This window comes from Chiloscyllium punctatum, chromosome 11 (genome assembly GCF_047496795.1).
Source record: "Chiloscyllium punctatum isolate Juve2018m chromosome 11, sChiPun1.3, whole genome shotgun sequence".
Taxonomy (NCBI): domain Eukaryota; kingdom Metazoa; phylum Chordata; class Chondrichthyes; order Orectolobiformes; family Hemiscylliidae; genus Chiloscyllium; species Chiloscyllium punctatum.
In genome coordinates, this window is record NC_092749.1 from 27840760 (window position 1) to 27857351 (window position 16592).

At 38.1% G+C, this 16592-nt stretch overlaps 1 protein-coding gene across 2 annotated transcripts in view; it reads right to left on the reverse strand.

The window, feature by feature from the left end:
• The window catches only part of heatr1 (HEAT repeat containing 1), an 89650-nt gene that overhangs the window by 36895 nt on the left and 36163 nt on the right, over nucleotides 1–16592 (reverse strand). The window contains exons 18-26 of one of the 2 annotated variants that reach the window (XM_072580561.1): nucleotides 15189–15369; nucleotides 11821–11969; nucleotides 10648–10840; nucleotides 10368–10540; nucleotides 8663–8830; nucleotides 6187–6420; nucleotides 5121–5252; nucleotides 3057–3163; nucleotides 2277–2429 (exon numbers count right to left, since the gene is read on the reverse strand). In XM_072580561.1, coding sequence (XP_072436662.1) covers nucleotides 2277–2429; nucleotides 3057–3163; nucleotides 5121–5252; nucleotides 6187–6420; nucleotides 8663–8830; nucleotides 10368–10540; nucleotides 10648–10840; nucleotides 11821–11969; nucleotides 15189–15369 — 1490 coding nt within the window. Of the gene's footprint in view, nucleotides 1–2276; nucleotides 2430–3056; nucleotides 3164–5120; nucleotides 5253–6186; nucleotides 6421–8662; nucleotides 8831–10367; nucleotides 10541–10647; nucleotides 10841–11820; nucleotides 11970–15188; nucleotides 15373–16592 lie in introns of both variants that reach the window. The other variant, XM_072580560.1, reaches the window with a different exon arrangement.

Here is a 16592-nt window from a genome sequence, read left to right on the forward strand (position 1 = left end):
CATGTTAGTCACCTCTGTGAAAAGTGACATTATGAGAACAGATGTGACGGAAGTACTGAGAGAATAGTTAGATTCTGATGAAAGATGCTGCCTGACCTGATAAATATTTCCAGCATCTTCTCTTTTTATTACGTCAAACCTACGGTTATTTCAAAACAGCTGGGTTTGTATTTGTCTCTGCATCTATGATGCCTTATTCTTGAGAATGGATAATATTTGATAATACGTTAGGCTGCTTTTTGACTTTTGATAAAGTCCTGAATGGGAGATTGATAGTGATAACCTTTAGGATCCAAGGAAATTTGGCTGATTCCAGAATTGGTTGAGTGGCAACACTATGGTTGAGTGATTTTTCATGACTGAAAGCCTGTATCCAATGGGGTTCCACCGAATCAATGTTGGGCTCCTGCTGACTGTGATATCCGTAAATGATTTAGATTTGAATATAGGAGGGTTGATCAGTATGGTTGATCATGGATGGTGCGAAAACTGGTGGGGTGGTAAATAGTGAGGTGGACAGCCTTATGTTACAGGAGGATATAGACTGACTGGTCAGTGGCAAATGGAATTCAATCTAGATAAGCGAGGGATGATGCACTTACAAACTAGGCAAGGGAACACACGATGAACAGCAAAACCTGGGAAAGAACTGAGGGTCAGAGAGACCTTAGTGCGCATGTCTACAAGTCCCTTAAGGTAGCAGGACATGGCTAAGTGGTTAAGAATGTATACAGGAGACTTGCCTTTATTAGCTGAGGCATAGAGTTTAAGAGCAGAGAGGTCATGCTGGAACTGAAGAAACATTGGTTAGATCACAGCTAGAGAATCGTATGCAGTTCCTGAATCCACATTATAGGAGGGAAATTATATTGGAGAGGAGTTTTACCAGGATGTTGCCTCGCTGGTGAGTTTTAGTTATGCAAAGAATCTGTATAGATTGGGGATGTTTGCCTTGATGCAGAAGGGACTGATGGGGAAGATAACTGAGATGTATAAAATTATGAGGGGCATAGACAGGGCAGACAGGAAGTAAATTTTTTTTCCTGATGGAGGAATCAATGACTGGGGCTTAAATTTATGGTCAGGGCAGGAAGTTTAGACAGAATGTGAGGAAATATTTTTCACCTAGAGAGTGGGTGGCATTTGGAACTCATTGTCTCTAAGGATGGTAGAAGCAGAAACCTTCAGGACATCTAAAAAGTACTTAGATGGGCATTTGCAATGCCAAGACCTTCAAAACTCTGGGCTAAGTGCTGAAAATTAAGAATACTTAAGTGCTTGTTTTTGACCATTGCAGGATTGATGGGCTGAGGGGCCTCTTTCTCAGCTGTTGGCCTCTAAAACTCTATGCTGCAGTACTAAGTTCTGACCTCTGGGTGGCAGTGTGAAACTACACTTTGACATTTTTTTCTTGCTTGGTGAAACACCAAGTGGGTGTAATCAGGAATTACAATGTCTTGTTCATAACGGCATTAAAGAAATTTAAATCCTCGCACTCCAAAGAAATGAGATGCATGATATAAGAAATGAAACATTGTTTAGAAAACTAAAATCTCAAATCATGTGAGAGAGCAAACATTTAATGGCTCAAGATAACCAGGTGGTGTTCCTAATCCATTTGCTGCAGTAGACATAAATATTCACTTTTGCCAATTAAAACTAATCATGCAGGAAACAGAAAATGGCTTCATTCTTTCGTCACAATTTATATTCCTTCAGATTCTGTAGTCACAAGGAACCCATTACTCCACTGCAGGACGTAATTCAGTTCACAGCACCCCACCATTCCATATCTTCTGTGCAAAATCCGAGGATAGTAAGAAAGCACAATTTACTTTAGGAGGTGACTTAAGTGTTTCCTTTATAGATTTTCCCAGCTATTACTGTGTGACGGCCACAAAATCCCATCTGGTCCATTCTTCTATGAAGGTCAACTATTCCCCAACAAATCTCTTGAATGATTCCGGAGATATTGCCTCTGCTACCACGAATGAATTTGCTTTTTACTGACATGTGCCTATCCCAATGTTTATTGTCATGGTGGAAGCTGAAATAGTACTCTGTGAAGACATTATGCAACAATGGACTGCTTGTATAGCAGTCATGGAGCTCTGATTAGGGGCAAGAACTCTGGTGAAATTCCCCTCTTACTCTATCCAGGAGAAATAAAGTACCTCAATCAGTATCACAGCTGAAAGATGAGCACACTAGGGGTTTTATTGTATACCTTCCAGTCTAGTACCAAGGCAAAATCGTCAATACGCTCAACCTAATACCTGGACAGAAGGCTGAAGAGGGTAGGAACCAGAACCTGAGGACTTTTGAGTTTCTTCTTATGCTGCAACAATTCCATGATGAGTATGGCTCTCTGCCAGTTAATTTTGCCTGTTGAAAAATCAGGTTCTTCATTCTTCAAATCTTGGATTTTCCTTATAATACAAAAGAATCATAGACAAATGAACAATGGCAACTATAAATAAAGAGTAAATGGGCAGGGAAATAACCTCCACATGAAGACTAAATCTGACAAAGCTCATTCAACCAGCACTTCTTATCACTAATTCAAGCATAGGTTGATGAGAGGCAAGTTCAAGAGAAACGGATGTCATAGCCAGGATAGGTCGGCCATTTGGGACTGAAGTTAGGAGAAATTCTTCATGTAGAGAGTTGTGAATCTTTGCAGTTTTATACCTTAAAGATCTGTTGACGCTTCGTCACTAAAAATTGAGATTGGTGTATTATTAAGCACTCGGGGTGGCTAGGGATACAAGGCTAAGACAGGAAAGTAGAGTTCATGTGGAAGTTCAATCATAAGCATTTGAATGGCACAGTAAACTCAAAGAGATGAAATGGCCTTCTTCTGCTCCTATTTCTTATATGTGTTCGCAACATCAAAGACCTTGTAGAACTAGACAAGAAATTGAAGTAAAACAATTTCAGTTAAACAGCAATCTAACACTTTGTTTCTGACAGAATGATTCAATAGCATATATGGTGGAAAATACTGACATAGTTAATTAAGGCCAACAATTTTCCTGGGTCTGGAAACAACGTACCGCTGCTGTAGCATTTTCTGCCTCCTGGTCTGCTGGATGGTTACACGGCTTTGAGGCTTTTCCAAAGGTCCGAGCTCCTGGGCAATTTGTTCAGCATCAACTACAATCTGTATCACAAAGGTAAAAATTACAGATCACTATGGACACCTTTAAACAAATAAATTGTGTTTTGACTAAAATGTATATTTTTAAAGTTGCAAGTTAAATGGTGCCAAAACTCATTCAGATGATCCAAGACATGGACGGGTTGGACCGAAGGGTCTGTTTCCATGCTGTACGTCTCTATGACTCTATATCAGAGATCAAAGCATTTTACCTTATAGAGAAGCTGTGGTCTTTAATCAGCTAAATCTGTCCCCATTCACTGTAAATATTTGGGCTTGATCTATCCTCTAAAGTAGTCGCGAAAGATTTTATGATATTGGCAAAAATGGTCCTGCACTAACTTGCACATTTTCCTGACAAACAATTAAAATAAAACAATTTTGTCATGACTTTATCACTCTGTGCGAAATGACAGCTTTAGGCAGAGTGCCTGCACTTCCAAACTACTAAACTGGATATACTGTGCTTTGGGACATCCTGAGGATAAATAAATTCAAATCTTTTCTAAACAATAATTCAGTTAAGAACACCAATTTGTATTGTGTTTGAGTGCTAATCTCTTTCTACATACATCAAGAAGAGGTGAGAAGGTAAAGGCAAACTACCCGAGTAGGAGAAACATCAGCAGCAGGCTGTGTCGATGGCATCACACTTATGAAGAAATAAGAACAAGATTATAAAATCCCATTTATGAAAGCACCAGCCAAAGCAATGTCCAGCAAATGGAAAGTGATACTACAAAAGTAAAGCGTTTGCTTAGATCTCAACATCAAAATTAGAAGATATGACCTTGGGCCAAATGGCACGTATATTCTGTGCAAATAATTATTAGACTTGTTTTGGCTAATCTAAAAATAGTCACACTGGGCACTGCCACATAGCAAGTGTTACCCTGTTTTAATATTTTGGAGATGGCCAATAAGTCACAAGACACAGCAAGAATAAGCTAGCATTTGAAATCTTTTAACAAATAGATGGTTTTAGAATGAGTGACTACAACAAGAAAATCCTGGTAATCTGTACACTTATTCTCAACTATAAATGTAAAATAATACTGGCACATCAAATGCCCACTAATTGCTTGAAACCTGACACTTATAAGAGGGTTAATTCGAGATCCAACATACTTACTTTAAAAAAAAACCTTTAAAGCAATTTAAATATGAGCTGTCTCTCTCAACCTCTGTGGTTGAAGAAGATCAGCATTTCTTTGGCAGAGATTTCACACTCAGGCGTAATTTATATTCCTGCCCCCCTACAAATGAACAAGCATAGAAATCCTTCTTTAACTTAAAATATAAAAGGCTCTACCTGAAGTGATCCGACGGTCATGAACTGGGATTTCGTAGCGTTGAGCAAAGACATGCTTTCATTCTAATTACATCTCCAAGATGAGTTTTGACAATGCTTAAGCTTATTAATTTGAGACCATACACTCTGGTGACATAAAGCTACTTTCCTTTTAAAAAAGGTTTGCACTCTGATCATTAGTGCAGTGTTTAATTTTCTGAGCAGAGAATTAAAGTGGTGGCTTTCAATAAAACGAGAAATACATTTGAAAAATGACCTCCCCCAACATATCTTAGTTTCATGATGCAAAGAGAATCTTGAGCAATATATGAATTACTGCTTATCTAAATGAGTAATATTCACAGAATAAATTATGACAAAAATATACCAGTGTAGGCAGAGGAATAGGTACTCGAGCACTATTGAGAAACATAATGCATAAGAAACTCAGCACCAAGGTTATAAGATGAGGATGAAGATTTGCAATACTATAATGCATACATTCCCAATCTCTTATTCACTTATTTTGATTTATAACATTTGAAGTAAGCAATCTTGCACTTTCCTTTTATATTCCCAATTAAGCCTAAGGAAATGTTAGTCTCATAAGCCTTAATATACTTAAGCCAAAGCTAAAACATTCCAGATGTCAAAGCTGTTGTTACTCACCGCCTTGAAAACACTGCTTATTGTCTGTGCACAGATTGGGTTTTTGCACTGCACAAGCAAGTCAAATAGTACTCCCAGTAACCTCTTCTGAATCTTCCCATCAGGCAGAGCTGCGAAGAACTGTTTTGTGATCTGATAAAAAAGTAAGAGAGAAAGTTTCACCAAACCGTTAAGGTATAAAGGTTGTAACAGCATCATGGGTATCTACAAATAATGGGAAAAGAACAAGCACAAATCTCCCTCTACTTATATCTGAAAATTACTATGGGCAGTTACTAAATACCTTCAAAGTTAATGTTTCCTTTCATCTCAGATCAAACAGAATTGACGACATAAAGACTTATATCAGATTCTAATTATATTCAGAAAATTTAAGTTATACTCGCAGTTCTGCAAAATGATAGTGGATTGATTAATTTTACAGCAATAAGGTTTGCTCTTCATTTATGTGATGTGAATTTTTTCTTTAAATTCTAAATTATATTTTGCTGTTTCAGTTTCTCAAACCTGCCTCAATGCTGGGAATCTTTCAGAATATGCAACCTTCTGCCTCACTGGATACACATGCACAAGTGCATGAATGTTCATTGAATGCTGATAAGCATATCAATACCCATCCGGAAATACCCACATACACAATCACAGCAACATTTCTCAGTGAATGTAAATGCACATAAGTACAGCATTGCCTTCACTAAGAATATTTTTATCCTTATACCCAACAGTATATAAAATCTTCATTAAATGCTCTCACACATTCAAAAGCACAACTCCATTCCTAAATGAACACAGAGCGGCACGGGAAGCTCTGACTAAAAAGCATGCGCAAACAGAATATAATTTTTTCTTCGGTCTGTATACATACATATATGCACTCTTCACTCCATGTGATTATCTGTTCTTAACCATTCCAATTTGCATATATATATATATATATATATATAGATATCAGCAAAATAACAATTGGCCTGTACTAATAGTATGCAAATTGCTGAAAGGAAGTATTTAATATTTCCCAGCAAACCAGAGTCCTGTATGTTTCCTTTGACATTGCAGCATAAAATACCTTTTCTAGTGCAGTGATCTGCAACGGCTGTAACCCTTGGTACACTTCCTTGGAACTATTTAAGGCACAGATGAAAAGATCCAGACTATGTGGATCCTTTGCCAGTAATGCTGCAGAATGCTCGTTGTACTTTGAGAGGATCAAATGCAGCATAAGGGCTTCTTCTTTGAGAAGAGTATCAGATCCTTTCTCGATGAGTCGCCCCATTAGAGGGAGCAACTTGGACAATACAGTCTGAAAAGGAGTATATCATAGGACAGAACTTATTACCTTTACATAGTGAAATGAACCCGACATCCATTATTACACAACACGGCAAATGAGAAAACTCTTCGAGAGATATAATAATTATTTCAAAACACATTTAAGCTGATTAGATCATTTCAATCTTGGTTTATTGGAATGACAGGAAGTAAAATCATTGCCTGGCATTCAAAATGGAGGAGAAAGTCCTGGTCATACTGCCACAATGAATAACTGGCTTGTCTTTCAATTGTATTTTGTTCTTCATATTTCAACTCATGCCACACTGCAGTAAGTGATTCCAGCATCACTGGGCAATTCTGCAGAATTACAGAATTCATAATAAATGAACATCACTTAAATGCTTTCCCATGAATTAGGGGGTGTGAACTGATTCCATACCTTGTCCCACTCCTCCATTATTCATAACAATGTTTGAATTTAAAAAGGGAGGTGATATTATCAATTATCAAAATCAGATTTATTTAGTTCAGTATCAGAAAGAAATGAGCCAGGTTCCTTAAGAAACAAGTAAACAGCTAGATATTTTTGCAAACAAAAAAACTTACTCATACAGAAAAGTTTAACATAAGTTTTAAACTGTGCAAATAAACATGACTAACTCTCTTGAAAGCTAACATGAACACAACCTCCCAGTCTGAGAAAAAGTTGCTAAAAGTCTAGTGATTGTTTTCCTAAAAGTACTCTGGCCAAATAACAGTATCATTTAAAAAACACAATTATTCAGAGGGTGTCAAAGGTTCCTCTGTAGCCAAAGCTGTTGTTAGAGTTGACAGAAATCCTCTGGAGACAGTGATGGCAGAATCAGGATTCTCCTTAAAGATCTCTTAGGTTGCACCAACAAAGATTGTTCCCTGAGGATCCCTTCACTTGTGGGGTCAAGATCTTCCAATAGATTTATAACTCTCAAACTTTGATGAGAAAATACAGAGAAAGCAAAGCTGACACTCCAGGCAGATTTTCTCTCTGCTTCTATATTCAAATCCAACAGCTTTATTAAATGCAATAGCTGAGTCATGCTACCTCTCTTTAAAAGTGTTGAAGACTTGGCGCCTCCAGTTGAGCAGTTTGAGTTCTTGGCAAATGCATCATTTGTCTGTGCTTCAGCCAGTCTCCTTTGTTTACAAAATGCTTTTATACACCTGCCCAGTTAATAACATTCTAAATGAATATCTCAGTCAACATGTTCACTTAACAACCTTGAGGGCATATTCATATCAATGAACATTCCAGTGTGGGGAAAAGTCCACTTGATAATCATTACATGATGCAATTCAAACTGAACTTCATACCCAGTTCCTCACAAATTTTTAACACCTGACCATTATCCTAGATAACGGGGCACAGACCATCATGTTTAATTCAAGAGACTTTCATGATTTTAATGGATCAAAGTATTACACTTTAAAACATTTCCCAAAAACTGAATACATTCAAGATTTGGAGATGCCGGTGTTGGACTGGGGTATACAAAGTTAAAAATCACAACACCAGGTTGTAGTCTAACAGATCTAATTGGAAGCAATAGGTTTTGGAGCACTGCTCCTTTATCCACCTGATGAAGGAGCAGCGCTCCGAAAGCTAGTGTGGCCAATTAAACCTTTTGGAATACATTCAAGGTTGGGATAGGGAGGATTTTTGATCTCTGTGAGAAACAGGAATATGGGATCAGCCAGGAAAGTGGAGGGATCAGCCATGATCAAATTGAATGGTACCGCAGGCTGTGGGGTTATTTGGTCTACTCCTGCTACCATCACTTGTATTCTTCTGCATGCAACTCCAGGCAACAGTTAAGTGTTCAACTCTGAACTTTTGTCTTAAGTGGTTGAACCTCATAGATTAAGGACAGTTTTGATTGGCTGGTGTTAAAACTGATGCCCACACCCTGGGAAACAATAAAGAAAAGAAAATCTCAAAAAGTACTGAGTTCAATTAACATGGTTAAATTGGACAATCTTTCAATGAACCCAAGTGCTAGCTTCAAAGGACATCTTCATTGCCAATGAATAAAGCCATTAGCAATTTTATGATGGATAACACATGAAACAGCTTTCATTATTTTTTAATATTCTTTCCCATTAATTACTTTTCTTGCATTAACTGTTATCAATGTACTTAAAATTATAGTTTAACTAAATAAAATAATGTTCTAAATTACACAGTCCTCCATAATTACAATTCTCTTTTGATGTACTGTGTTTAAAAATCTCACCTCTCCATTCACCTCCTCAAGTGCTTTCAACAAGTTATGAGCTACATATGATGGTCGCACAGCATCTCCGATGCAGTACAGCAGATTCTCCAGAGCTTCTGTAAGTTTTTCGTGCTGTGATCCTGCTTTCCTCGGTGTTAAAGCCTCCTCAAATAAACTACTCAGAGCCTAAGTAAACAGAATAATTGAACAATATATCATATGCCTTAATGCAGTACTGGTATTAGCAAGTAGCAGTCTGAGCTGTAACTTTGCATAAAAAAGTATACTTGAAACTTATACTTGAAAGCATATTTGAGGCTTAGCTACTTTTCTCACCTTTGGTTAGATTTCCCTGGCTACTTCCAAGGGGAAAAGAAAGGCAAATCATTTTGAATAAAGAACAAGGCAAACAAATACAATATATTTTGTAAGATTTAAAAAGGGGTATAAGAACAAAATAATATGATGAAAGGTGATCAACCTGGGACATTAACTCTCTTTCCCTCTTCACAGATCCTGCCAGACTTGAAGACTATTTCCAGTTTTTATAACAATATAATATTTAGGATGCAGTTAATAGGAAATTGAAGAGAAAAAAAGCCACAAAGGAGCAAACAGAATCTTTGGGGTTTTCTATTGTTTCCTGGTTAAAATGTGAAGAGTGAAACGAGGATTGGGGTATAGGGAATGTGAAGAGAAAAGGACAGGGACAAGGCCATTAGTCTTGAAATTCTACTAGGGAAACACTTGACTGAACTTTCAACTTCATATTCCCAAGATGGAGCCTTGTCAACGAAGGGTGCACACCAAATATTCAGGTTCATGTTATGCTCAATTTGGCAACCATTAAAGGAAGAAAATCGCATGCACTACTTCCAATTTATGCTCCTCCAACCAACTCAAAATCAAAAAATATACTTTCTTTGTGCACATACAAAAATGGAAAAATATGGTAGAGGGAGATGGAAAGATACACAAGGTTCATCAATTGTGCATCTGAATCTGTTAGCCATAGGAAATTTAAGGGACATCTCAATGTTGTGTTTAATTTTGCAACCATCATGTGTGGAATATCACATGTAAGTACATCAATTGAAGCTGGATAGGTATTCTAATTGGCAAGATTTGACCAGTGCTGTCCCAGAGGGATGCGAGTTGGAACCTTAATTGTTCACTCTATGTATTAATGATGACACTTGAATTCTAAGGGTTGACTCAGAAGAGGAAAAATTACACAATCCGGGTTTACATTCCCTGTAATTTAAAAGATCAGGTGGTTTGATTGATATTCACAAGATTTTAAATGGAACTAACAGGATAGATAGAAATAAACTGTTGCCATTGGTTGGACAGTCTTAAAATCTAAAGCCACAACTTTCAGAATTTAAATGAAAAAACACATTTCAAGAAGCTACAGGTGGTGACATAAGGCCAACTGTTAATTATAAATTTGTTACTGTTAGAATATTGTCATCCAAAGACATTAAGGGATATGTAGCTAAGATGGACATATGGAATTTTTGAGAGATTCAATTGGTTATTCTTGAATCCATGTTCTCCATGAATCCCCCTTTAAGGCCAGTAAACCAAATATAAAACTAAGAGAAGAAACATAGCGACATTTAAGAACATTACAATAACCAACTGAAATTGCAAGAAAAATTATTAAAATTACACAAGGGTATGAACAGAAAAGCAGAATATCCCCTGCCCCCTTTCTTACCTGGCTTAAATGAGTGGGATCTGCAATAATCTCTTCAGCCATACAGGCAAGCTTATTGACTACCACTTTATAGATAGATCCGTGCACTGTAGTTAATGGTTGCAGACAGGCAATAGCTGCTCGACGCACCTCTCTCACAGGATTTCCCAAACTGATGATTAAGGAGACCACCACTGAAAGCAAATCATAATTTAATAACGTCATAGCATCTGTTTCAAAATTCTAAAACAAATGTTAATAATTTCAAGTTCGTGGACTGAAACCATTATGTTGACCATACCTGGGAATGATGGAGTTGCAATCAGACTTCTACTCTCTGCAGACTGCGATGCAAGTACAGCATGACCGAAGTAAAGGGCTCGAGTCTGCAACACAGCACTAACTGGCCGGTTTAACTGGTTGGTCAGGCTACAATTGTGGCTCCACAGAAGCGACAAGAACTTGAAGAGATGATCGGAATCATGCAGATGGGTCTGTAAGACAAATACGAAATAGGCGCAGGAGCATGCCATTCAGCCTCTTGAGATTCCTCTAACATTCAATATGATCAAACTTGATCTGAACTTGACCACAATTCCTCTTTCCAGCCTGCCTCTGATACTTTTTGACCCCCTTGTTAGTCACAAATCTGTTTAACCTACCTTAAAAATTCAATGACACAGCCTCCAACACTTTCTGAAGGACATTTCAACAGACTTACTTATTGATAATCAGTAGAGAATAAAAGAGATCCAAAACTATCTTTTGTCAATTACCACTTAAGTTATACTAATATAAGAGAGACCGATAGGGCAACTTTTTCACACACAGGGTGGTACATGTATGGAATGAGCTGCCAGAGGCTGGTAAAATTGCAACATTTAAGAGGCATTTGGATGGGTATATGAATAAGAAGGGTTTGGAGGGATATGGGCTGGGTGCTGGCAGGTGGGACTAGATTGGGTTGGGATATCTGGTCGGCATAGACGGGTTGGACCGAAGGGTCTGTTTCCATGCTGTACATCTCTATGACTCTAATTTTGGCATCCAAGATATTAAGGGATATGCAGCTAAGGTTTAACTGTTTATTCCTAAACCCATGTTCATTCTTTCTCCTCTTGATGGAAGTTGGTTTTATGATCCACCAGTCAGACTTCAGACATAGTCAGTGAAATAATCCTGGAAGTCATTATATGTATATATTTTATATATATGTGAATAATTATTCATCCTGCATTCAGAGCTGAAAACTATTGTTTAGCTGTTGGAACTTGGTCAAAGAAAGATCTTATTCTTTCCAGAAATTCAGCAATCAGTAAATCATACTTTATTCACAACATACTGCATTTTTAAAAAACATACAAATTTATTATGTGGCAGATACAAATGGATTTTTTATTCAATTGCTTAAATTGCTGGTCCATCACAATTAGTTACATTAGGATCATTGAGATCCTTGGCTCAATGTACTCACCTTAATTAGAAACTTCACAAGATTCCTGAAGTTTCCTCCAAGCTCTTCTTCACTAGCAGCACAGACAGTAATGTCAAAGACATTAATGAGAAGATGAAGGTATTCACAGCTTTGCCTGTCCAAACTTTCAGGATTCCACCAAGCCTGATCTGAAATGTTGTAGTAAGAAAACACAAGGTTTGTCTGGTATCTGAGTGGTCACGGTAATGAACTGATTAGAACAAGTTGTTAAACATAATTCAATTAAATCTGCCAATTTGTGGTGCAGCACCTGAAGATGCCAATAAGGCCAAGCAAAAGCAATTGCCTTGGCATTGATGCATTGCTAGACCAAACTTTGGCATCAATGGGAAAACCATTGGCTGGAGTCACAAGGAAGACAGAACAGTTTGTAACATAACTGCAAGGCAAAGAGCAACCAACTTCAGATGTTTAAGAATATTCATCTAACATAAATAAATCAGTGGTTTGTTCACCATTCTATGCCAGTTCCACTTGTGATTGGACTGATAACAAAGCTGCTCATGCCAGCCTACAGCAAGGTCCAGGCAATGTCAAAACTTCACTGACAAATGACAAGTCTCAACATAGCTTTGAGAGTTTACCGTGCTGTACACATATTCTAGGCAATGTGTAACATACATAACCTTTGCAGAGTTTTGCATTTTACAAATCTGCTACTGCAGTGCTGTAACATAACCTCACAATGAATTTTGTTTCTTATGGGCTCAAATAAATCACTGTCAAAATGATTTTGTGGAACACTCCCATACAAGCCAAATCAGCACAGATTGACAATCAAAGACGATGTGCAGTTCTCTGAAGTTGAGGGCACACTCAGCGTTTTTGCTTATCTAAAATATGGTTACATAAACAGCCCTTTAAAAAAATTAGATTTTTAATAGAATCCACATATTGTGGAAACAGATCATTTGCCCCAACAAGTCAACACCAACCCTTGGAAGGGCTTCCCACCCAAACCCATCCTCTCATCCTATACCTGTAACTCTGCATGTCCCATGTCAAACACACCTAACCTATACATCCCTGAACAGTATGGGTAATTCAGCATGTCCAATTCACCTAATGTGTACATCTGTGGACTGTGGGAGGAAACCGGAGCACCGGGTGGAAACTCACACAGACACGGGGATAACACGCAAACTCCACACAGACAGTCGTCTGAGACTGGAACTGAATACGGGTCCCTGGCACTGTGAGGCAGCAGTGCTAACCACTGAGCCACTATGCTGCCCTGGCCACATATAATGATTTTTTTTAAAAATTCACTCGTGGAACGTGGGTGTTGCTTGCTGGTCAGCATTTATTGCCCACCTCGAGTTACCCTTGATTGATGGTACTGAGCTGCCTTCTTGAACCTCTACAGTCCATTTGCTGTAAGTTGACATACATAATGTCCTCAGGCAGGGAATTCCAGTATTTTAACCCAGTGACAGTGAAGGAACAGCAATATATTTCCAAGTCAGGGTGGTGAGTGACTTAGACCAGAACTTGCAGGTGGTGGTGTTCTCATGTAGCTGCCTGCCTTACCCTTCTAGATGGAAGTGGTCATGGGTTTGGAAGGTGGTGTCTAGGGACCTTTGGTGAACTTCTGCAGTGCATCTTGAAGATGGTACACACTGCTGCTATTGAACGCCGGTGATGGAGGGAGTAGATACTTGTGGATGTGGTACTAATCAAGCATGCTGCTTTGTCCTGGATGGGGAGTCAGGTGGTGAGTCACTCACTGCAGTATTCCAAGCCTTTGACATGCTCTTGTAACCACTGTGTTTATGTGGTGAGTCCAGTTGAGTTTCTGGTCTATTGGTAAATGCCCATGATGTTGATAGTGGGGATTCAGTAATGGCAACAAAATTTAATGTCAAGAGGTGGTTAGATTGTCTCTTACTGGAGATGGCCATTGCATGGCAGTCCAAAGCACAGTCTGAAAATGCGCAGCTTAGGTGCGATTGGCCATGCAAAATTGCCCTGTAACGTCAAGGGATGTGCAGGTTATATGGATTAGCCATGGTTAGTGCAGGGTTACAGGAAGAGAGTGGAATGCTTTGTGGAGGCTCAGTGCAGATTCAATGGGTTCAACGGCCTGTATCCATACTGCAGTGAGTCTATGATTCTGGCATTTGTGTGATGCAAAAATTACTTATCAGCGCAAGTCTGGATACTGTCCAGATCCTGTTGCACTTGAACATGGACTGCTTCAGTATGTGAGCAGTCACAAAAGTTGCTAACCATTGGGCTATCATTGGCAAACATTTTCATTTCTGAGCTTATGATGGAGGGAAGGTCATTAATGAAGCAGTTGAAGATGGCTGGGCCTAAGGCACCAAACAGAGGAACTATTGTAGAGATGTACTATTGCCAGAATGTTATCAGATCCATAGCCTTTGCAGTATCCGTACCTCCAACTGTTTTTTGATATCACAGAGAGTGAACTGAATTGGCTGGAGGAGGCCAATTTGGATCATCTACTTGGCACTTTTGACTGAAAACAGCAGCGAATGCTTAAGCGTTATTTTTTGCACTGATATGACAGGCTCTTCCATCATTGAGAATGGGGATATTGTGGAGTTCCTATCCCAGTGAGTTGTTTAATTATCTACCACCATTCAGGACTGCAGAGCTTGGATCTGATCCGATGGTTGTGGAATCCATTTATCACTTGTTGTTTATGCTGTTTGGCATGCAAGTAGTCCTGGTTGATAGCTTCACCAGGTTGACATGTCATATTTTTGGTATTCCTGGTGCTGCTCCTGGCACACCATCCTACACTGTGTATTGAACAGGGTTGATTCCCTGAACAAGAGCAAATGGCAATAAAAAAGTTTGTTTCAAGCAAATCAACATTAAGATTTGATTTTGGTTACACTACTGGTACATTTTCTAAAATCTAGTTGTCCGATATTCAGTAAAATCCCTTGATCTCATAAGTACATGCATTATTGGGCTAATCCTTGAGCATGGAATCAGTGACAGTTGTGCATGGGTAGGAAATGAGTCCAGTACAGCGCTTTAAGATTGAACTTTCCCAACCCTCCCTATTCCCCAAACACAAAGTTGTCTTTTCCACCTTTGGGTGAGATTCGGAAATGCTCTCTTACCTTCTTTCACAACACTCCTGTCTACATTCAAGGCCGATGTTCAAAATCTAGGAAAATTTTGAAAACCAGCATAATCTTGGTCTCTAGAGTGCTGGATTTTGGACACCTGAGCCTGTACTTTCTCACACCTGCTATTTCCACATTCTCAAAAAACAAATTAAAAGCAGCATTCCAAAGTGTGAACATATGTGGATCACTCTATTTATGCTCAAGTTGTGAATAGTCAATACCTCATTTTAAATACCTTACCTTTCAAAAATGATTTGGGAGGTTTGAAAGCAACAATAAAATTCTTTAGCAAGAAAGTAAGGATTAATCCAGCTTCTGCATTTTCAGCACTATAATGCCGCATATTTTTCACATATTGTGTAAGTAGTCCTGCTGGTACCATGTTCCCTTCAACAGAGTCACAATGCCATTTTTGAGAAACCTTCTGAAATGAAAGAGGAGAATAATTAGATTTATTTTGAAATACTCAGCAAACTGAGGAATGTTTTTAGACATGATGTCTTGGAGGCTAAGAGATTTATTCTTTGGAATCCCATGGTTTCATCTGGAAAACCAAAAGTTCTCAATTTTAAAGACTGTGTACTCAGTTTTTATGTTTATCATGAACGAAGTGCACAAATCCCATTCAATCTGTCTAATCTTGTTCTCATCTGACTCTAGACTTTAATTATACAAGTAGATTTGCTGGCAAAACAGATTCTCCTCTCCTTTTCCTGTTCATTAATCATAAAAATTTTGAATTATATTTTAATCACATCAGAAATAACTAACGTCTGGTTTGAATTTACAATTGTTCAACACTGTGGATGATCCAGAGTAGATGCTAGAATACATTATTGTGTCTAGTTTACAATATATATCATGAGGTGATACTGAATGCACATATTCAAATTTGTAAGGAAAACAAATGCTTTTAGTCTGAATAATTTAGTCAAATTTGTCTTGATGAAACCATTGTGTGAATTTAGTGCAAACATATGTGTGTATGTTTTATATAACACACAAACACTTCATGAAAGTGCAACATGTGTGCTCACAATATTTAATAGCTGAAAAGAATGAATGCAGAATATTCTGTAACCGTGGACATAAAAGACATTTTGTAAGCTGCCAGAGGGAAAAATACAGCCATAAACAGGACATACTAATAACTTACAGTTTGTCGAATGAGCTTTCACGTTATGGAGAAAAAGACAAATATCAGAGAAAATTACCTTGATAAAACTCATTCATCTCTAGTGGCGGAGTTGTAGTGTCCCTATCTTTGCACCAGGTGACCCAGGCTCAAGTCCCACATGCTCCAGAGATGTGTAATAACATCTCTGAACAGACTGATTAGAAGAATACGTCACCTATGGTTTCAAAGCTCTTTCAGTGGAGCCAGAGACCAGGATGATGCAAGTTTCTATAAATTTGTATTTTATACATCTTTCTGGGTAAAGCTGCATGTTTAAAGTGCAAAGAGATGAACTTCAAAACTATGGATAGCTGCCAAAAGACAAGTAGATATGTTTCTACATTTAAACATGTTTAATCACACCTTTACTGCACGCACAAATGAAAGTAAAGAAATAACTTGAAGACAGAGAGACAGAATTACAATAAGTTAGAATAGAAAGAAATGCAACTGAGCCACAAAAATGA